This window comes from Mustelus asterias, chromosome 22 (assembly GCF_964213995.1).
Source record: "Mustelus asterias chromosome 22, sMusAst1.hap1.1, whole genome shotgun sequence".
Lineage (NCBI taxonomy): Eukaryota > Metazoa > Chordata > Chondrichthyes > Carcharhiniformes > Triakidae > Mustelus > Mustelus asterias.
In genome coordinates this window covers 39,707,853-39,731,689 of record NC_135822.1, presented here as the reverse complement: position 1 = coordinate 39,731,689, position 23,837 = coordinate 39,707,853, and the positions used below count along the sequence as shown (strand labels likewise).

Sequence of the window (23,837 nt, the reverse complement as noted above, 5' to 3'; positions counted from 1 at the left end):
CAGGGTTCACACCTGGCCATTTATCTCACTGCTATTTGTGGGAGCGTTGTGTGTGCAGTTTGGTTGCTGTTTCCCAGATTACAATAGTGACTACACTTCAAGAGGTATTTAATTGGCTGTGAAGTACGTTTAGACATCCTGCGGTCATGAAAAGTCCTATATGAATGCAATTTCTCTATTTCTTTGGAGATTTCCAAAAAACTATTTTTTTTAAACCACAGCCATTTGCAACTTTGTCCTATAGATTTCATTCTTTTTGCATGCTAGCAATCAGGCAGATAATGGGAAAATTTCCCATGCTGTTTAACGTATACAAATGAAGAAAAGGAAGTTGCAGTGCATCTTGTAGTTGATACACATTGCTACCAATAATCACCAGTGATGGAAGGAAAGTTTAAGAGGCTGCTTTGTCTTGGATGGTATTGAGTTTTTGAGAGTATTGTTGGAAGTGCTTTCATCCAGACTTGTGCCTTGCAGATGATTCAAGTCAGGCGGCGAGTTACTCACCGCAGGATTCCCAGCCTCTGACCTGCTCTGGTGACCGCAGTGTTGATATGGTTAATCAATTCCATTTCTGGTCAATGGTGGAGTGGTTTGATGATGATGGCAATGCCATGATCGTTATTTCATTATAATTAGGGAACTGAGTTTCAGTAATGCCTCATTAAATGCTCAGGAAATATACAACAAAATAAGTTAGCCACAAACCTCACGTAATTGCCACAAGGCATGCAGTAGGCAGCCCCCACTCACATACTCCAGAAACAGGTACAGGGGCAGTGTCTCCGTCCGACATCCCAACAGTTTCACAATGGACTGGTGGTTACAGACCTTCGTGTGGAACTTTAGCAGGTCCAAGAAGTCTAACACCTCCTTCGCATTTGCATTATCTAGGGAAAAACAAGCCAAAAACATTGTCTCAGTTTTATAGATTATGGACATTGTAAGGCAGGAAATAAGCAAGGATCCTGCAAACTTTACAACTAGCTCCTAGCTAAACGCGGGACTAGGATTTCGGAGGGTCTCAAGGGAAAGCACGACCATCCTCTCAGGGTCTAGAAGAGCACTTCTGTTCCCCCTGGCCTGGATACACCCTTCCCACCTGCTTCCAACCTGGCAGAGAACCCATCCAAGCTCAGACTCTGGTTACAATATAGAGAGGAAGACACAGTTGATAGAAATTCTTGCCTGCATTAGACAGGCATGCTGCAGAATGGGAAAGCACCAAGCCCTGCACAGACAAGTAATTTGCTCACTCTGAACTGGTTTCCACTAGGCACGTCATGCTAAAAACCAACCTCATAGCTCCCTCTGCTGACAACACTGCTTCAGCCTCATTAGCAAAACATTCCCCATACATCCTTACAGGATGAATAAGTTCTACCACAAACTCTCTCAGCAAAGGCAGAACAAAAGTCTTGGACAAAAGAGACCATCCAGCCCAGTGTCTTTGTATTATGATTATTCTGTCATATCTTTATTTTATAGTTTTAATATAGTATTAATAGCACAGATCTCAGACCGGACATACAACCCAAGGTGCTCATTAAGACCCTGCAGAAGTCTGCTCCTGAGACGTTGAGCTGTTTAAAATCCATATAAATGATTTTCCAGCAGGGACAGGAGTGTAACACAGCAACATTTGTGGATGATACTAAAATAGGTGGGAAAGCGGGCAGTGAAGAGGATATAAAGATTGTATAGACAGATATAGATAGGCTAGGAGAATGGTCCAAAATTTGGCAGATGGGGTTTAAGGTGGATAAGTGTGAGATTATCCACTTTGGCAGAAAAAATAGAAAGACAAATTATTTTCTAAATGGAAAGCAGATTCAATATTTCCCTCGGCCTTTTGGCTAAGATCAAGTGTAGTATGGATCGCCTGCACTTGGTTGAGGTCATTAGGTTACACTGAGGCTTCATGTGTTTCATATGAAGCAATTTTTAAAAGCGGCATCTCGGCCTTTTGGCTAAGATGCAAATGAGCTCAAGTCTTGGAGGAGGATCCTCCCCCTTCTCCAATCAGCTTGGCTCATGTAGATCAGGCCCAGGACAGGGTGGTTTGGTCGCTCACCCTGTCTTGTCAGCCTGGATCTGAAATGTCTCAACTTGTTGAGACTCTGAATTGGATTTGATTTGATTGAATTGGAAAAGTATTTTTAAAAAATTTCCCTCGGAGATGAGGATCATGATTCGGGAGATTTCCTGTCATCGCGATCCTGCCTCCTGTCTGGCGTCCTTGCCCACGTCACCTTCATAGTGGGAGGCAAAGAGTCAGGGCCACTGCATCCTGGAGCAGGCCCATGGCCGGAATGAAGGGGGCAGATCAGTTAGAAGGTCTGTGTGCATTTGTTGGGACTTGGGTTCAGTTTTATACCAGAAAGTTAGATACCCTAACCTTCACCCCTCACTCATCTCCCCATGCCCACTCCATGGGCGGCACAGTGGTTAGCACGGTTGCCTCAGAGCGCCAGGGACCCGGGTTCCATTCCCAGCTTGGGTCACTGTCTGTGCAGAGTCTGCACGTTCTCCCCGTGTCTGCGTGGGTTTCCTCCGGGTGCTCCAGTTTCCTCCCACAGTCCGAAAGATGTGCTAGTTAGCTGCATTGGCCATGCTAAATTCTCCCTCAGTGTACCTGAACAGGCGCCGCAGTGTGGCAACTAGGGGAATTTCACAGTAACTTCATTGCAGTGTTAATGCAAGCCTACTTGTGACACTAATAAACAAAATTTTTTTAAAGTTCCAATTTGGCAAAAAAAAGTATCTCTATTCAGTCTAAAATAGACTAGCTAAGGTCTTAGCTTTCAGAATATTATTTATCCCACTGGCTGCGGCACGGTAGCACAGTGGTTAGCACTGCTGCTTCACAGCTCCAGGGACCTGGGTTCGATTCCCGGCTTGGGTCACTGTCTGTGTGGAGTTTGCACATTCTCCTCGTGTCTGCGTGGGTTTCCTCCGGGTGCTCCGGTTTCCTCCCACAGTCCAAAGATGTGCAGGTTAGGTTGATTGGCCATGCTAAAAAATTGCCCTTAGTGTCCTGAGATGAGTAGGTTAGAGGGATTAGTGGGTAAAATATGTAGGGGTATGGGGGTAGGGCCTGGGTGGGATTGTGGTCGGTGCAGACTCGATGGGCCGAATGGCCTCTTTCTGTGCTGTAGGGTTTCTATGATTTCTATGATTCCAAGTAGAGTCAAGTCACTACAAAAAGAATGGTGTGATTGGATAGCATGAAGGAACATTGCTTACTCACCATGGAGAGACTTAAACACGGCTTTCAACTCTCTAGATCCATCTGCAGCAAGGATATTGGCCTTGTATATTGGGCCATAGCTCCCGCTCTGCATATACTCCAAATTCCCAGTGAGCTTTTCAGCTGGAACTTCCCATGGCTCCAGGGAGGGATCCTTGGCTGCCAAAATCCGCTCTGTTGCATTTGTCATTGATTCATATTCATTCTCCAATTGTTTTGAAGACTCAGGTTTGTCTACACAAAGATTCAAATTCAAGATCACTCAGAGCAGGTTAAAAATAGGCTGCAATCAAACAAGTACAAAGATAAAGAACTGGACAAGATGCAGTTGTTGGGTGGTCTAACTTATAGGATAATGCCTGCCGGGAATACAGCCACAGGCTTCGAGCATTTCAGAATCCAAACTTCCAAAATTTAAGGAGCCAATGATCATGATTGCAAAGTAATCACATCAAAAAAAGCACAAACAGAAATCAGATTTGAGCAGGTATTATTCTCAGGAGAGGCCATCACAACTTCAACAAGCAGTTTTCATCAATGGGCTTTGGAAGCAGAGAGGATAGTAAGCATTTGAAATTGCTTTGATCTTCCCCACACAGCAAGTTGAGCGCCTGACATATTGCCCAGCAGCAATGCTGAACTTGCTGTATTACTGCAAGGTGCAGTTGATTTATAAGTTACCCTTTCCAGCATTACCAAGCATGGGGCCAACCCTCACATGTTCACTGATAACATCCTGCGTTGCTTCAACCTGCTGCATTAGTTACATGGCTCCTGTCTTTCCCTGCTCAGTCCAAGACCACAAGAAAATATAAAGGGTCCTAAACGAAGCCCAGTCCATCACGCTAACCAGCCTCCCATCCATTGACTCTGTCTACATTCCCGTTGCCTCGGAAAAGCAGCCAGCATAATTAAGGACCCCACACGCCCTGGACATTCTCTCTTCCACCTTCTTCCTTCGGGAAAAAGATATAAACGGCTGAGGTCATGTACCAACCGACTCAAGAACAGCTTCTTCCCTGCTCCATCAGACTTTTGAATGCACCTACCTCACATTAAGTTGATCTTTATCTACACCCTAGCTATGACTGTGATACTTCATTCTGCACTCACTCCTTTCTTTCTCTATGAATGGTATGCTTTCTCTGTATCTCATCTCCAAACTCCGTGACCTGGGCCTCGGCACCTCCCTCTGCGACTGGATCCTGAACTTCCTAATTCACAGACTACAATAAGGATAGGCAACAACACCTCCAAGATAATCCTCAACACCGGTGTCCCACACAAGGCTGTGTTCTCAGCACCGTACTATACTCCTTGTGCACCTCTGACTGTGTGGCCAAATTCCCCTCCAATTCGATTTTCAAGTTTGCTGATGACACCACCGTAGTGGGTCGGATCTCAAACAATGACGAGACAGAGTACAGGAATGAGATAGAGAATCTGATGAACCGGTGTGGCAACAATAATCTCTCCCTCAATGTCAACAAAACAAAGGAGATTGTCATCGACTTCAGGAAGCGTAAAGGAGAACATGCCCCTGTCTACATCAATGGGGACAAAGTAGAAAGTGTCGAGAGCTTCAAGTTTTTAAGTGTCCAGATAACCAACAACCTGTCCTGGTCCCCCCATGCCAACACTATAGTTAAGAAAGCCCACCAACGCCTCTACTTTCTCAGAAGACTAAGGAAATTTGGCATTTCAGCTACGACTCTCACCAACTATTACAGATGCACCATAGAAAGCATTCTTTCTGGTTGTATCATAGCTTGGTATGGCTCCTGCTCTGCCCAAGATCTCAAGAAACTACAAAAGGTTGTGAATGTAGCCCAATCCATCACGCAAACCAACCTCCCATCCATTGACTCTGTCTACACTTCCTGCTGCCTCAGCAAAGCAGCCAGCATAATTAAGGACCCCACGCACCCCGGACATTCTCTCTTCCACCTTCTTCCTTCGGGAAAAAGATACAAACCTCTGAGGTTACGTACCAACTGACTCGAGAACAGCTTCTTCCCTGCTGCCATCAGGCTTTTGAATGGACTTACCTTGCATTAAGTTGATCTTTCTCTACACCCTAGCTATGACTGTAACACTACATTCTGCACTCTCTCCTTTCCTTCTCTATGAATGGTATGTTTTGTCTGTATAGCATACAGGAAACAATATTTTTCATTGTATGTTAATACATGTGACAATAATAAATCAAATCAAACATTTGAAGAAAGGAAAACGAAAGGACTGAAGCAAAATAATGCAGAAGCTAGAAAATGCAAGGGTAGCTGATTGCTGCTGTAAAGGATCAGTGCAGACCCGATGGGCTGAATGGCAGCCTTCCATTCTACATAATTCTATGAGGAGGATGGAAAGGCACTATGGCAACCTTACACAATTGTTCCTGGTATCAACTTCAAGATTCTTCAGATTCAAAGATTCTAAATATCAGACATCTCTCTTTAAGGAATTCCTTTTCTCTGTTCTGATCACATCCATCCAAATTATTACTCCCAATTAGCCTCCTGAAAAACACACCACCTAAAAACATTCAACTCCCTCCATCACTGACACACAGTGGCAGCCATGTGTACCATTTACAAGATGCTCTGCAACAACTCACCAAGGCTCCCTTGTCAGCACCTTCCAAACCCGTGACCGCTACCATCCAGGAAGACAAGGACAGTAGCTATCTGGGAGTTCCCCTCCAAGCCTGACAACATCCTGTTCCTTCACTGTCACTGGGTCAAAATCCTAGAAATCCTTCTCTAACCGCACTGTGGGTGTACCTGCACCACATGGGCTGCAGCGATTCAAGGCGGCAGCTCAGCACCACCTTCTCAAGGGCAATTCAGGATGGGCAATAAATGAGACACCCATGCCATGTGGAAGAATAAATAAAATGGGAAGCATTCCATGTTAGGTCTACATTGCACATTAGCCCATAAACCTGCAGAACTACAGGGCTGAAGGTAACTAGAGAGCGCCAACATTTCCCATAACAGCTTGTCTCAGGTAACAGAAGATTACCTACCTTGCAGTATTATGACTGGAGCACGTTCCCTCTCTTGTTTCATCTTGCAAGTCTTCCATATGATGATAATGATCAAAACCACTGATGAGAAGCCAAGGATCACTGGAATGATGATAACCCCATTGTTTATACCATTCACATCTGTGAGGGAGCAAGAGATGGATATCTGCTGTACTGCTTTCTTTGTAACAAATCTTCAAAAACACAACATTCGAAGATTCCATTTATCTTCTGATGACCATGAGTTCGAATGGTTCAATACAATGTGCTTAGCTGTAATGAGGAATGATCCCTTTACTCCGTCCTATGAAGGACAGGGTGCCCATTCGGCACACTGGTGGTGATGCAGCTTCTTTCTGCACAATTCACTGCAGAGTTCAACAATCTAGAACCATATCCGACAGAGACTTCAGAGAATCCTACAGTGCAGAAGGAGACCATTCAGCCCATCAAGTCTGCACTGACCACAATTCCAGCCAGGCCCTATCCCCATAACCCCATGCATTTACCCTAACTAGTCACCCTACACTAAGGGAAATTTAGCATGGCCAATCCACCTAACCCACACATCTTTGGACTGTGGGAGGAAACCCACGCAGACACAGGGAGAATGTACAGACTCCACACAGACAGTGACCCAAACCGGAATTGAACCCAGGTCTCTGGCACTGAGGCAGCAGTGCTAACCACTGTGCCGCCCCAGAGCATTAGCCTGAGCTTCTGGGTGACTAATTTAGTGATATAACCAAAAGAGAAAAATGCTGGAAAATCTCAGCAGGTCTGGCAGCATCTGTAAGGAGAGAAAAGAGCTGACATTTGGAGTCTAGATGACCCTTTTTCAACTTCATGAACAATATAACTCTGTGGACGCTCGAAAACCAACACAAAAATGTTGCAAATACTCAGGTCAGGAGCGAGAAACAGTATTCAGGTTTCACATCAAGAACAGGATCTAAAGGTCAATCTGGTCTTTATTAAAGATTTGATCAAGTCAACCCAAGCCATAAAATAATCACTTTATCTGATCTTGCCTGAATATTAACGAGGGGTTATAACGGAATTAGGACTCAGGGCTGAACCCAAGCACGCTTTGCTACACCACTGTAACATACAATTATGTATTTCAGAAAATTAAAATAATGGTCGTGCCGATGGAAGATGAGAAGCGTTAAAACCGTAAAGGGCATAACACAGAAAATGAAGAGTTGCATTTATATAGTGCCTTTCATGACCACAGGATGTTCTAGTGTTTTAACAGCCAATGATATCCTTCACTGTATTCACTGTTATAATGTAGGAATACAACAAACAATTTACACACATAGGGGACATGGTGGTGAGCTTTGACAAAGGATCATCTGGACTCAAAATGTCAGTTCTTTTCTCTCCTTACCGATGCTGCCAGACCTGCTGAGATTTTCCAGCATTTCCTCTTTTGGTTATATCACTAAATTAGTCACCCGGGGCCCAGGCTAATGCTCGGGAGACATGGGCTCAAAGACCACTGCAAGAGTCAATTAATAAAAAAATCTGGAATACAAAGCTAGCCCATAATGATGACCATGAAACTATCATCGATTGTCATAAAAACCCATCTGGTTCACTAATGCCCCTTGAGGGAAGGAACTCTGCTGCCCTTACCTGGTCTGGCCTACATGAAACTTCAGAGCCACAGCAATGTGGTTGACTCGTAACTGTTCCTCTGAAATCACCTCGCAAGCCGTTCAGTTCAAGAGCAATTAGGGATGGGCAACAAATGCTGGCCTTGCCGGTGACACCCACATCCCATGAAATAACTTAAATCCCAGAAACAGCAATGAGATAATGACCTGTTTTGTTTCTGCTGTTGTTGGTTGAGAGATAAATTTAACCGACACTTGGAAGAAAATCCTGTTCCTCTTCAAAAGTATTATCGTAACATTCGAAGAACAGAAGGGGACTCAGTTTAGCAATTCAGCTGGAAGACGGCACCTCCAACAGTGCCGTACTTCCTCAGCACTGCACCGGAATGTGAGCCTAGATCTTGGGCTCAAGTGTCTGGAGTAGGAACTTCCTGGGATCTATAATTTCCGACTCAGGCCAGAATGCCACCCAATTCCTGGAAATAAATTTACAATGAAATAAAAAAGGGTGAATCGAGAACTTACTACACCGATTGGTGATGCTGAAATTACACTGGAGGCTCATTAGAGATGGTGGCAGCCAGCAGACAGGATCTGGAAAACATCAGCAGATATCAGAAGCAGAAAACGCCAATAACACGTCAGGTATCGGCTAATTAAACAGGTGCATCTTTGAAAACTGCAGTCACGAGAAGGAGGGCTCTTCTTGCATGTAGTGATTGCACCTTCCCTCCGCCCACTAATACCCATTGCCAGCTCACCCCATCCTTCACCCACTAATACCCATTGCCAGCTCACCCCATCCTTCACCCACTAATACCCATTGAAGCTCCTCCCTCGTTACAGCTCACTGTGCATTCACTGAGCAAAGGAGCCCAGTTTTCCTTAACATAGGTTTATTAAAAAATAACCCACAGAGACACACTCCCTTTTCCATTACACGCGCGCGCGCACACACACCTCTGTCCCCTCCCCCCACCCCTTCATTGGCTTGCTCTTGAGAAGGTGGGACTGAGCTGCCTTCTTGAACCTTTGCAGTCCATGTGGTGTAGGTACACTCACGGTGCTGTTAGGGAACAGTTCCGGGATTTTGACCCAGCGACAGCGAAGGAACAGCGATATATTTCCAAGTTAGGATGGTGAGTGGCTTGGAGGGGATCTTCCACATGGTGGTGCTCCCATGTGCCTGATGCCCTTGTCTTTCTAGATGGTTGTAGTCATGGGTTTGGAAGTCTAAGAAGCCTTGGTGAGTTCCTACAGTGTATCTAGTAGATGGTACATACTGCTGCCAGTTTGTTGGTGCTGGAGAGATTTACCAGAATGGTTCCAGGACTGAGGGGATTTTAGCAGCAAGGTTAGACTGGAAAAGCTAGGATTGTTCTCCTTGGAGCCAAGGAGATTGGGGGGAGATATGATAGAGTTGTACATGATTGTGGCAGGTTTGGTAAGGTAGATATGGAAAAACCGCTTCCGTTATTTAATGGTATAAGGACTATTGTCACAGATTTAAAGTTTTGGGCATGAGATATGGGAATGTGAGCAAGAACCTCCTTATGCAGTAATTAGTAAGGACCTGAAAACTTCTGCCCATAAACATGGTGGAAGCAGAGACAATTAATGATTTCAAAAGGAAACTGGATGGGGCTTAAAGGAAATAAACTCGCTGGACTACCGGGATAGAGCAGGTAAATGGGGCTGCCTGGTTGCACCATGGAGAGCCAACATAGACTCAAATGGGTTGAATGGCCTCCTTAGCCACAAATGATTAACTAGAGATTGGCAGAAATCTCAACACCACATTAAAAATCCAACTTGACTAAAACTGGACAGAGATGCCAATCTCTAGCATCAACCAGATATCAAAGGCAAAGGATGATCAGATTGCCAGTGCCAACTTCACCCAAAGCAACACACACCTGCCAAAGGTTGCCACAGATAGAAGCCAGCCACCCTTTTCCCTACCCTTCTCTCACCACCCACCTACCCAGCAACAACTGACTACATTCCCTCCCTCACTAAGCCATTGCTTTCTAACTAGACCCAAGAGGTACCTCCTGGCCCTTTACTCCCTCAGTCAGTGCGTGAAACTATACTTTCACACACATCCTGGTATACGGAGTCCTTTCCCCCTTCCCCTGTACACAGTATAAATAAGAGTTCCTCATTTTAAAAATCACCAGTCTTTGATTTGATTTATTATTGTCACATGTATTAACATACAATGAAAAGTATTGTTTCTTGCGCGCTATACAGACACAACATACCGTTCATTGAAAAGGAAATGAGAGAGCGCAGAATGTGGTGTTACAGCCATAGCTAGGGTGTAGAGAAAGATCAACTTAATGCGAGGTAAGTCCATTCAGAAGTCTGACAGCAGCAGGGAAGAAGCTGTTCTTGAGTCGGTTGGTACGTGACCTCAGACTTTTGTATCTTTTTCCCGAAGGAAGAAGGTGGAAGAGAGAATGTCCAGGGTGCGTAGGGTCCTTAATTATGCTGGCTGTTATGAGGCAGAGGGAAGTGTAGACAGAGTCAACGGATGGGAGGCTGGTTTGCGTGATGGATTGGGCTACATTCACGACCTTTTGTAGTTCCACTAGTCTATAGTGGAATAAATAAACCTCGGGCAACCAGAGAACGAGGCTCAATTTTTCCACCACCTGGGTATTCAGCGAACTCTCCTGGTTCAGGGTCCTGTATGAAGCTTTCTGGTCCCTAACTAAGCCCTGGCTTCATTGGCAGAACCTATAAATGCCCATTGACTTCAATGCTCCATGAACACTCTGACTTACCAATCCTACTTAATGAACAATAAACCTAACCAAACAAACAGTTCAGTATATTATACAATCAAATCATGCTATGATTTGAACTATTACAGCGCTGCAGCTCCCGCTCCCAGAGGATATCTGATGGTATTGTTATTATGGTCTGGATGGTAAATACGAACTGTGGCAAATAACCACCGTGTAGCGAACGACTCCGTAAATGGTGCATACCTTGGCACATAACATCCTCACACTATATCAAATCAAAGTACCTGCGGCTCTAATTCCTGAGTGTTGTGTGATTAAAAAGTTGAATATTTTAACAAAACCTACAGAAGTATGAGGAGGTAAAACTGCCAAACCCCCTGTGAACCAGGTGTGGTGAGCGGAGTACAGAATTGATCCACTTGCAGTCATTAGGATGCAGGCAACAAATTAAATTAATGCACTGTGCTCTTTTAAAATGATCACTGTATGTGTAGCCAGTGTTGTTTATAGGCTCCCTGCTGATGTGTCAAATATCGTGAGAAACCAGCAGTGCTGAAAGGCAGCCTGAACATTTGGAGTACGCCGTGGCTACAAGTGGTTTGAGTTTTTTTGAAAAGTGAATCCAGGTATTCAACATTCAACCCACATTCACATTTCACCCTTCCCTCCTCGCCAAGAATAGACACAGATAACGTAGCAAATGTAATATATTTGAGGTTTCAAAAGACCTTTGAGAAAGGTACCACGGAGTGGACCCGAGGCCAACGCCAGAGCGTGTACAGCACAGGGACTAGTAGTGGAATAATAGCAAGCTGACAACAAAACAGGAGAGAGATTAGGGATTAAAGGAGGATTCTTCAGACTTACAGAAGCTGTGTAGTCTACAAGGATCACTGTTGGGATCAGTTGTTCATAATTATTAAAAGTAATTCAGCCTTTGGGATTGGAAGTACAATTTCAAACATTGCAAGTGACTCGAAAATGGGAACTGCTGAGAAAAACTGCCTCAAAATGCAAGGTTATCTGAACTCCCAACAATAAGCAGGTTGGGCAAGGATGAGTTGTAAAACCTTTTAAATCTCAAGTCTGACTTCAACAAGCAGAGAAAACAGTCCTTCTTTATCTGTTCAAACCATTAACAACCACCAATATTTTTGATTAGCCTTGTTTGTTCAAATGAAAATCCGGAAGCTTTTTCTCACCCCTGGTATCTTTTAGCCAAGTCTTAGTGAATGTAGACCATTCTCTTTCTCCGCAACCAATCTCGGTTTCATACAGAGTTACCCAAATTTGCACATAGTACTTACAACACAAGTGTGGTGGACAAGGGGGTGGGGGTAAAGAAACATGTTACAAACACAAGTTTCTCCCGTGTGCTTTCGGCATTATGTTGAACCACGTACATTTCGGGGACAGTAGGAAGTACATTGAACATAAGAACTAGGGGCTGGAACAAGTCATTTGGCCCCTCGAGCCTGCTCCGCCATTCAATTATCTTTTCGTGGACTCAGCTCCACTTACCCGCCCGCTCACCATAACCCTTAATTCCTTTCCTGTTCAAAAATCTATCTATCCTTGCCTTAAAAACATTCAATGAGGTAGCCTCAACTGCTTCACTGGGCAGGGAATTCCACAGATTCACATCCTTTGGGTGAAGAAGTTCCTCCTCAACTCAGTCCTAAATCTGCTCCCCCTTATTTTGAGGCTATGCCCCCTAGTTCTGGTTTCACCTGTAAGTGGAAACAACCTCCCTGCTTCTATCTTATCTATTCCCTTCATAATCTTATGTGTTTCTCCAAGATCTCCCCTCATTCTTCTAAATTCCACTGAGTATAGTCCCAGTCTACTCAGTCTCTCCTCATAAGCCAACCTTCTCAACTCCGGAATCAATCTAGTGAATCTCCTCTGCACCCCCTCCAGTGCCAGTATATCCTTTCTCAAGTAAGGAGACCAAAACTGTACACAGTACTCCAGGTGTGGCCTCACCAGCACCTTATACAGCTGCAACATAACCTCGCTGTTTTTAAACTCCATCCTTCTAGCAATGAAGGACAAAATTCCATTTGCCTTCTTAATTACCTGCTGCACCTGCAAACCAACTCCTTGTCATTCACACCCAGGTCCCTCTGCACAGCAGCATGCTGCAACTTTTTATCATGTACATTTCAGGGAAGTCAGAACCATCCTTATGGTTTGAATGAATGTCGAAGAAACAACAATCATATCACGGTTACATTTTTATAAACTGAAGCTTCCTGCCCATTGGTTCTGATTGCTCTTTCTGCTGGCTAACATTGCCCTGTTCCCATGTACCCGGCGCAAAGAACACCGGAGAAAGTGGGAAAACGTGTACAGCCCACCGTCATGTTAAGAAAACAAATCCTATTGGGTGAGGCGTCAATACAAAACTGGTTGATAAGGAAACCCCTCCCCCTTTATAGCAACTAAAACAAAACGATTCATAAGAAAGGAAATAAAGTCTTTATTTTTCTTTGACAAATAAACCTTTAGTGACACGGTCAGATTCTTTTATACAAACGTGTTCAAACAATGAAATTGTGCCTGTAATGATAGCTGCAAATTATCAGTTAATGATCAACCACAGTATCTGAAATTTCTAATAATCCATCCACGGGTTACCTTGGTGTATTAGGCTTCGCAAGCCATCATTTAATGTTGTTACAACTGACCGCATTCCCTCCCTCACTAAGCCATTGCTTTCTAATCCAAGTACCTCCTCCTGGCCCTTTACTCCCTCAATCAGTGCATGAAACTATACTTTCACACACATCCTGGTTTACGGAGCCTTTTCCCCCTTCATGATATGAATAAGAATTCCTCATTTTAAAAATCGCCAGTCTATAGGGGAACAAAGAAACCTCAGACAACCAGAGAACGAGGCTCAATTTTTCAACCACCTGGGTATTCCGCGAACTCTCCTGGTTCAGGGTCCTGTGTGAAGTTTTCTGGTCCCTAACTAAGCTCTGGCTTAATGTTGTTACATTAAATGAAGGTTGCAGAGGTCCCTGGTGCATTGCCACATGCAACACGTACAAGAGGCACCTTTGCAAGACGAGACTATGATTTATGTGAACACCTCAAAACTTAATACCTCCGAAAGTGGATCATCTCTGCTCAGTGACTGTGACAATAGTTTGCGGTCTCACTTTGGAATTTCTTAGCTTAAAAATATGGGCTCAGTTCTTAAAGACATCACTCTCAAAATGCATCGCGAGATGATGGGTGGAATTTTCCTGTCCCGTCCACCACGGGAATCGTACCACGGAAACAGACCATGCAAAGGACTGTTGACCTCGGGTGGGAATTTCCAGCCTTGGGGTGAACACGGCTGGAAAATCCCATCCGATGTGTCACCTTCTGACTTTGCTAAGATTGTGACTAACAAAAGACTACGTGTAGAAAAATAGTTACCTTGCATTATTATCGATCTAGGAAGTCTAGGCTAATGATATAAACAGCAACTCACAACAACACCTGATAAACTTCTTGGCTCGTGACAAATGTTGCCTCTCACATTCCTCCAGCAGCTAAAGTGCACCATTTGAGAGGATGGCAGCAGTTTGAGAAATCATGTATATATTTTAGCACAAGGCAGTAAAGTCACAGAAGGACACGGGGCCAGAAAACTATAGCATTTTTTAAATCATAGAATCATAGAAATCATAGAAACCCTACAGTGCAGAAGGAGGCCATTCGGCCCATCGAGTCTGCACCGACCACAATCCCACCCAGGCCCTACCCCCACATATTTACCCGCTAATCTTGTGATAAAATGCAAATATGTCTAGGCTATTTCGAATGAGTGGAATTATTAGACTTCAAGTGGGTTTTCTCTTTGCTTACCTTCTATTATCGAGACTGAACCAATGCATTCAATGCATTAGCGCATGTAATTACCCCTTAGTGTCCCTAGATGTGTAGGTTAGCGGGGTAAATACATGGGGTTATGGGGATAGTGTCTGGCTAAGATGCTGTATCAGAATCAGCACAGACTTGATGGGCTGAATGGTCAAAGTCCATACTAACAAAACATCACATTGCTGGATATTGTATAACCAGCCCTCGTTTAGAACTCCTATTGTGTTCCAAAAAAGCAGCATGCTAAACCAAAATCACTTTCCCAGTAAAACAATGTAATAGGGAGTGGGTTACATTCCTGACTTGTCATTTTAACATTAAAAACCTATTGGCTGCCTTGCACCTGCCCAGCCCAAAACTCCCCATTCGGACCAACTCACTCGCCTCTTCTTCACCATTCTTCAAGCTGCCATTTCCCTCCTCCAACCCACCGCCTCTTCCACTTGCTGACCTTTCCTCTTGTGAACTCTCAAGTGATAGCTCAATAGAGGGGTGGCATGAAAAAGGAAGTGGAAATGGGGAGGGTGAGCGGCGAGGTGGGGGGGGGGGGGGGGGGGGGGGGGCGGGGAGAGGGGGGTGAAGCTGTAGTTTGTTTTCAGGAAAGGCTGAGCATGCTGAGTATCCGTGTTAAAATGTGGGATTCCTGTCCAAGTAAAGAGTTTCAGGGGAGAGGCATAGGTCGGAAAAGCATTCCAAAGGGCAGAATTCCATAATTGAAGACAGAATTCCAGGAAAGCAATGGAAGTTTGATGGAAGTGGAGAAACTTGAACTATTGTGGTGATGGCAGGGCCCACACAGCAGTTTCACTGACACAGATGTGTAGGTCAGATGGGTTAGCCATGGTAAATGTGTGGGGTTACAGGGATAGCAGGCAGGGGGGAGGGAGCCTGGGTAGGATGCTCTTTCGGAGAGTCAGTGCAGACTCAAAGGGCCGAATGGCCTCTTTCTGTGCTGTTGGGATTCTAATCTGAATGAAAAGGCAGAATCCTGATGAAAGACATGGTTGCATCTCAACCGAAACCAGGGCAACTTCAAAACAACAATTAAGCTGGCTCCCAGTAAATCCCACACAATTGGTGTGGGCAGATAAATGCATAGAATACCAAGGTGGGGCTAAATTAGTTAGCCCTGAAAACAAGCAGGGACTGCAATGAGTGACTAACCGGCCCCACAATCAGTGTACTGAATGATGGGAAATATCAAATCCTCCGCCTCACATCCCACAAGCTCTCCTGATTTCAAAGCTGCAGATGATGCAAGCTCACGCCTCCTTCTCTCCCCTCACCGCAATCCAATCCTTCTCTCCCCTCACCGCAATCCAATCCTTCTCTCCCCTCACCGCAATCCAATCCTTCTCTCCCCTCACCGCAATCCAATCCTTCTCCCCCCTCACCGCAATCCAATCCTTCTTCCCATTTCCTTTCAGTAATCCAAGAACTGCAACCCGCCCAGGGAGTGCAGGAAGAGCACGACGGCGTGAAAGTGAATCAACATTCTCATAGTCACAGTGGCCAGAGTCACATACAAGTGAGATGCTGGGAAGATGGAGGAGGATAACGCAGATTCCATCTCATTAGAGGGTGGGGAGACACCAGTGGACTCAGGTGATGACTTTGATGGGCCGTGCTACAGGGGAAGGCTGACAGGTATACACGACCACATGCCTCTTGCACTGGAAAGCCTGCCTGAAAGCCAATGTTCAAAGGCAAAGAGCATGAAGATGGCACATCCAATTTGTGACAGGGCTTTAAGGCAGAGCTTGGAGCCCATCCTCCCCAACGCAGGATGTCCAGTATCTCAGCATTGGTGCTGCAGTGGGTGCTCAGACTGATACCATTGCCGTTCTGAATATCAATTTGTAAAGGGGTTTCCCAACCATCAAAGCACACCTGCAATCTGTTCTTCTACAGTTCTGCTCCCAAGAGACTCTCTGCAGGTATGGCACTCTGCTGGTTATTCTCCTGCTCCCTGTCCCTCTTCTGTAGCTAGTTCCGCTCTGCCGATATCTCTTCATTCTCCCACTCATGGTCATTGCCAAGAAGAAGCCTGACCCAGTCACCTACGTCTGAAAAAAACTGGTGTGTGCACAAACCTTAAGTCACCCTAAAAGAAACTTAGCACCAACCAGCCCACTCCCTGTGAATTATTGAAACTTCAACTACTGGAAGCACCCAAATCTAGCAGAATTTCAGCAACAACCAGGAGAAATAAACCTCCTGTGGGTAGTTGGAGATCCTTGTGGGTAAATAGCACTGGGGGGAGATCCTCCCACTGCCCAAGGTCAGATTCAGCAGTGTGAGGGCAAGAGGGGGCAGGAACCAACTGGAGTGTAGAGTTCCAAAATGCAATGCTGACATCAAACCAGTATTGCCCACTAATTGGTCTCAGGATTTGCCTGCTCTGCATGTTGTTGGCAAACATGGCGTTGTACAAACTTAACCCCATCACCAATCTGGCGCACTCCTTGTGGAAATGTGCCCTGAACACCGCTTCTTCAACTCCGGGATCATGCTGCTCAATAAATGGGTGCTACTGAGCCCAAGTTCACCCGATGATGCCTTCCAATGCCACAGCTATGGCCTAAACCCTTCATCGTTCTGTCAAGCATCTATAACTGGAAACATCAGAATTGTGGAAATCGGGTACAAAACATGCAACAGTCTTTTTCCCTTTTTCCTGACACCCCAAAGCCTGTCCACCATCTACAAGGCATGAGTCACGAATGTGGTGGAATACTCTCTACTTGGCATGGCAGCTTAATTTAAATTCAATTAATAACATTTAGAATTAGAAACCGGTGTAATGGTGACCATGCAATTGTGATTAAAAAGAACATTTGGTTTCACTAATGTCCTTTAGGGAAGGAAATCTGCTGTTCTTACCTGGTCTGACCTACATGTGACTCCAGATCCATAGCAATGTGGTTGACTCTTAATTGCCATCTGAAATGGCCTAGCAAACCAGGGCGGCAGGGTGGCACAGCAGTTAGCACTGCCGCCTCACAGCGCAGGGACTGGGGCCAAATTCCAGCCTTGGGTCGTTGTCTGCGCAGAGTCTGCACATTCAACTTGGTTGAAAGAGGGACAGGACTGGCAGCTGAATATTCCGGGGTACAAGTGTTTTAGGCGAGACAGAGGAGGGGCCAAAAGAGGTGGGGGAGTAGCAGTATTAGTTGGAGAGCATATTACAGCGGTGCAGAGGGAGGACAATTCAGAGGGGTCGTGTAATGAGTCACTCTGGGTGGAGCTTAGAAACAGGAAGGGCGCAGTCACTATGTTGGGGGTGTACTACAGGCCCCCCAACAGCCCGAGGGAAGTGGAAGAACGGATATGTCAGGAGATACTGGATAGGTGCAGGAAAAATAGGGTTGTTGTAGTGGGAGACTTCAATTTCCCTGGTATAGACTGGAAATCACTGAGAGCTGGGACTCTGAATGGGGAGGAATTTGTAAAATGCGTACAGGAGGGTTCTTTGGAACAATATGTAGATAGCCCGACTAGAGAGGGGGCTATACTGGACCTAGTACTGGGAAATGAGCCCGGTCAGGTCTTCAAAGTTTCGGTAGGGGAACATGTGGCAAATAGTGACCACAATTCTGTTAGTTTTAGGATAGTGATGGAAAAGGATGAGTGGTGTCCCAAGGGTAAGGTGTTGGATTGGGGGAAGGCTAACTTTAGTGGGATTAGGCAGAAATTGGCAGCTCTTGATTGGGAGAGGCTGTTTGAGGGTAAATCCACATCTGGCATGTGGGAGTCTTTTAAGGAACAGTTGTTAGGGCTACAGGACAGGCATGTGCCTGTAAAAAAGGATAGGAAGGGTAGGATTCGAGAACCGTGGATAACCAGGGAAATTGAGGGACTGGTCAAAAAGAAAAGAGAGGCGTATGTTAGGTCCAGGCAGCTAAAAACGGAGGGAGCTCTGGAGGAGTATAAAGAAAGTAGGAAAGAACTCAAACGGGGAATTAGAAGGGCAAAAAGGGGTCACGAAATGTTCTTGGCAGACAGGATTAAGGAGAATCCCAAGGCATTTTATTCATACGTTAGGAACAAAAGGGGTGTCAGGGAAAAAATCGGACCTCTCAGGGACAAAAGTGGGGAATTATGCTTGGAGCCCAAAGAAGTAGGGGAGATCCTAAATGAATACTTTGCGTCGGTATTCACAAAGGAGAGGGATGTGTTGACTGGGAGTGTCTCGGAGGGGAGTGTTGAACTGTTGGAGAAAATCTCCATTACAAGGGAGGAAGTGTTAGGTTTGTTAGAGAATATAAAGACTGACAAATGCCCAGGGCCTGATGGAATCTATCAAAGGCTACTCAGGGAGATGAGAGATGAAATCGCTGGGCCTCTGACGCAAATCTTTGTCTCGTCACTGGACGCAGGTGAGGTCCCAGAGGATTGGAGGATAGCTAATGTGGTCCCATTATTTAGGAAGGGTAGGAAGGATAACCCGGGTAATTATAGGCCGGTGAGCTTGACGTCCGTGGTGGGGAAGTTGTTGGAGAAGATTCTTAGAGATAGGATGTATGCGCATTTAGAAAGGAATAAACTCATTAACGATAGTCAGCATGGTTTTGTGAGAGGGAGGTCATGCCTCACTAACCTGGTGGAGTTTTTTGAAGAAGTGACCAGAATGGTTGATGAGGGAAGGGCCGTGGATGTCGTCTATATGGACTTTAGTAAAGCGTTTGACAAAGTCCCTCATGGTAGGCTGGTGAAAAAGGTTGGATCTCATGGGATAAAGGGGGAGGTGGCTAGATGGGTGGAGAACTGGCTTGTTCACAGAAGACAGAGGGTGGTAGTGGAAGGGTCTTTTTCCGGCTGGAGGCCTGTGACTAGTGGTGTACCACAGGGCTCTGTATTGGGACCTCTGCTGTTTGTGATTTATATAAACGATCTGGAAGAAGGTGTAACTGGGGTGATCAGTAAGTTTGCGGACGACACAAAATTGGCAGGACTTGCAGATAGTGAGGAGCATTGTCAGAAGCTACAGAAGGATATAGATAGGCTGGAAATTTGGGCAAAGAAATGGCAGATGGAGTTCAATCCTGATAAATGCGAAGTGATGCATTTTGGTAGAAATAATGTAGGGAGGAGCTATACGATAAATGGCAGAACCATAAAGGGTGTAGATACGCAGAGGGACCTGGGTGTGCAAGTCCACAGATCCTTGAAGGTGACGTCACAGGTGGAGAAGGTGGTGAAGAAGGCATATGGCATGCTTGCCTTTATAGGACGGGGCATAGAGTATAAACGTTGGGGTCTGATGTTGCAGATGTATAGAACGTTGGTTCGGCCGCATTTGGAATACTGCGTCCAGTTCTGGTCGCCACACTACCAGAAGGACGTGGAGGCTTTGGAGAGAGTACAGAGGAGGTTTACCAGGATGTTGCCTGGTATGGAGGGGCTTGGTTATGAGGAGAGATTGGGTAAACTGGGGTTGTTCTCCCTGGAAAGATGGAGGATGAGGGGAGACTTAATTGAGGTGTATAAAATTATGAAAGGCATAGATAGGGTGAACGGTGGGAAGCTTTTCCCCAGGTCGGTGGTGACGTTCACAAGGGGTCATAGGTTCAAGGTGAAGGGGGGGAGGTTTAACGCAGATATCAGAAGGACATATTCTACACAGAGGGTGGTGGGGGCCTGGAATGCGCTGCCAGGCAGGGTGGTGGAGGCGGACACGGACACACTGGGAACGTTTGAGACTTATCTGGACAGCCATATGAACGGAGTGGGAATGGAGGGATACAAAAGAATGGTCTAGTTTGGACCAGGGAGCGGCACGGGCTTGGAGGGCCGAAGGGCCTGTTCTTGTGCTGTATTGTTCTTTGTTCTATTCTCCCCGTGTCTGCATGAATTTCCTCCCACACTCCAAAGATGTGTGGGTTAGGTAGATTGGCCGTGCTAAATTGCTGCTTAGTGCCAAGGAGACTAGCTAGGGTAAATACATGGAGTCAAGGGGATAGGGCTTGGGTGGGATTGTTGGCGATATAGGCTCAATGGGTCGAATGGCCTCCTTCTGCACGTGGGGATTCTATGATTCTAAACCATTCAGATCAAGGGCAATTAGTAATGGGCAACAAATGCTGGCCTTGCCAGTGACACCCACATCCCATAAAAAATACTTTTTAAAAAAAACAATGAATAGGGAGAGAGTCAACTCTGATTGGCAGATGCCACAGCTTTTCACGATATAGTAATGACTCGGATGAAGCAATAGATGAGTGTAAACTACAAACACTGCATTAAGTTAGGATATACACAAATGGAAAATATTAAAAGCTGGTGTATGAGTACAGAAGGAAATGAAAAGGCGAATGGAATGTGGATCTTTATCTCAGTTTGCAGTTGTAGAGTCTTAGCCAGGTGCTCAAATTTTGACCCAGCACTGATTCACCAGAATGACACCAGACCCGAATGTGTAAAATTGTAAGGACAGATTGCGTACACCAGGATAGTGCTAGGATGATCTCGATCTAATCAAGGTCGTTAAAATGGCAAGGAGATTCGAGGGGGTGAATTGAGGGAAATTTCAGTAAATCCAGAAATGGGCATAACCTTAAAAATGCAGCCAGGCCGTTTAGGAATGAAATCGACAAACACATTTTCCCTCGCAAGGACTAGCGGAAATCTGCAACAATCTCCCCAAAATGAGTTGTGGGATGTGGAGCTTTTAACTCAGAGATAGATGGAATTTTGTCAGGAAAGGAATCAAGTGGCACAGAGCAAAGGCAGACAGAGTTAAAGTGCACATCAGCAATAATGTAATTAAATGGCAGCACAGGTTAAGGAGGCAGAATTGCCTCCTGCTATACTTAATCCACCTTTGGGTCACTCGTGACAATTTTTAGGTTTTCAGCATCTAAGCATAATTGGAAAGACTTCATCCTATCTGCTGCACCGTTTTATAATATTCTGGGTGCTCTGCAGTCATGCAGAGGTGGCACAGTGGCACAGTGCCAGGGACCTGGGTTCGATCCTGGCTTGAGTCACTGTCTGTGTGGAGTTTGCACATTCTCCCCGTGTCTGCGTGGGTTTTTTCCGGGTGCTCCGGTTTCCTTCCACAGTCTAAAGATGTGCGGGTTTAGGTGGATTGGCCGTGCTAAATTGGATGGGTAGGTTAGAGGGACTGGCAGGGCAAATATGTGGGGTTACGGGAATAGGGCCTGGGTGGGATTGTGGTCAGTGCAGACTCAATGGGCCGAATGGCCTCCTTCTGCACTGTAAGGATTCTAGGATTTCTATGCTGACCACCTTCTTCAGCAGAGCCAGAAATAATCCTAACTTTCTGCAGCCCAAATCAGATTTTCACCAGCCACTGTGGTCAGGGGATGGAGGTAATATAAATCACCTAATCCTTAACCTTGGGACTGGCATCAAACCCACCCATTGCTCCCAGAGCAGTGTCTGCAAAGATGAGGTGCTCACCTGACATTTCTATCTCTAGTTATTTGTCTTTTGTATCCATTAATACTGAAACTGGTTAGGTGCATTGGCTATGCTAAATTCTCCCTCGGTGTACCCAAACAGGTGTCAGAGTGTGGAGACTAGGGAATTTTCACAGTAACTTCATTGCAGTGTTAATGTAAGCCTACTTATGATACTAATAAATAAACTTTAAAACCTTCCCTCAGACACCTTGATCCTCATATTGAAAACATGGGGTGGGGTGGAGGGCAGGGAAATAGAATCCATACAGTGCAGGAGGAGGCCATTCGGCCCATCGAGTCTGCACTGACCACAACCCCACCCAGGCCCTATTCCTGTAATCCCACATATTTACCCTGCTAATCCCCTGACACAGAGGGAATTTAACATGGTCAATCAACCTAACCCGCACATCTATGGACTGAGAGAGGAAACCCACGCAGACATGGGGAGAATGTACAAACTCCACACACACACTGACCCGAGGCCGGAATTGAATCTGGGTCCGTGGCTGAAATGAATCATTGAGCTTTATTCGTGGGTGTGAACTGCCTAGAAATTAACACGCATTAATTACATGCACAATTCAGACTAACCAACTGGGTTGTAAGAAGCTGTCAATAACAACCTGCCGAACCCCAAGAGGCAGAAGCCATCCTTGCCCGTTCCTTGCCAGTCAGATAGCTGGTGAAAAGCCCAGTTCATTCTCCCAGTTTGATATATAGAAGCCTTAATTCTGCTCAGACAGACTCTGTTTCACTAAGCACAATGTCACAAGCAAAATACTGGAGCATCCATGGAGAGAGTCCAATTGGTGATTTTCTATTATACGGCAGTACGAAGAGAGCTTTACCCTGTATCTAACCTGTGCTCTACCTGCCCTGGAGCTTCTTAACGCTGCTTTTCTCTCTTTCTCCACAGGTGTGACTGGTTCGGAGTGTCCACCTCTATAACGATAGGTCACACTTCCCTGTCGCCTGTTGCAAGCGATTCCATGGTCACCCTGGAATAATAATTCTCCAGCCTGGCAGAGGCTTCCCAATTTAAAACACACACACACACACACACCTACAGTCTCATCCTCCGCCCCAGGAGTGAGCAGCCCCGCAAACTGGGTGCAGAAGTTGGGCTGTTCCCAGCCCCCAGCCCCAGCATTCACTCAAGTTTAAATGATGGGGTTGCTTTTTCTCAGCAATTTTACTTGTCCAAATTGTCCCCGTGTCCTGAACGGGAAGGAGGAATTTCTTAATTATTAGTTACAGCTGCCAAACTTTATATTTACTTTTTTATATGAAAAATAATGAAGATAAGAATTGTCATGTAGCACAGTACCGGCTCTCGGAGGGAGATGAATGGAGATGATACACTGTCAAAGGCTTCTTAACGCAGCCTGAAATAGCATCCAGGATTTTAAACCTCGCTCGCTGCTCTAATGTTCACGGTAGAATGTCCTCAGAAATACACATCCCAGAGCAGTCCTCAGCTCACTATTCCTTTCCTTTATCTGGGTGCAGTTTACACTATTAGAAAGGTAAAGTATTTTCCCAAACAGTGCAGTAACTAAAGGTGAGGCTGAGAATGGGAGGATGCAGTTCCTAATATAGATCAGCTCACCCTGTGGAGGACGTGACGCACTGTGCATGGGTGCGGCTCTGGAGAGGCACAAATTGCTCTCAGCTTGGTGCCATTTAACCAAACAAACCCCAAACTAAAGGAGGGGCCTTTGGAATCCAATTGCAAAGCCTCAGGGCACTGTAGCTTTGGACCACTTTGTTTACTGGAGTCAGACGCAAACTCCTGTCTGGGACTGTTTGAATTGGAGCAAGAAAGGATGTCACTGGGCAAGGAAGCAAGAGTGTCCTCCAGCTGAGGCAGAAGCA

General features: G+C 45.5%; 1 protein-coding gene across 1 annotated transcript in view; it reads right to left on the bottom strand.

The window, feature by feature from the left end:
• LOC144509768 (tyrosine-protein kinase STYK1) overlaps positions 1-23,530 on the bottom strand; it is a 59,134-nt gene extending 35,604 nt beyond the window's left edge. The window contains exons 1-5 of the mRNA XM_078238557.1: positions 23,290-23,530; positions 8,426-8,494; positions 6,279-6,419; positions 3,251-3,484; positions 709-890 (exon numbers count right to left, since the gene is read on the bottom strand). Coding sequence (XP_078094683.1) covers positions 709-890; positions 3,251-3,484; positions 6,279-6,419; positions 8,426-8,465 — 597 coding nt within the window. The 5' untranslated portion in view covers positions 8,466-8,494; positions 23,290-23,530. The remainder of the gene's footprint in view (positions 1-708; positions 891-3,250; positions 3,485-6,278; positions 6,420-8,425; positions 8,495-23,289) is intronic.
• Positions 23,531-23,837: the final 307 nt, after the last annotated feature.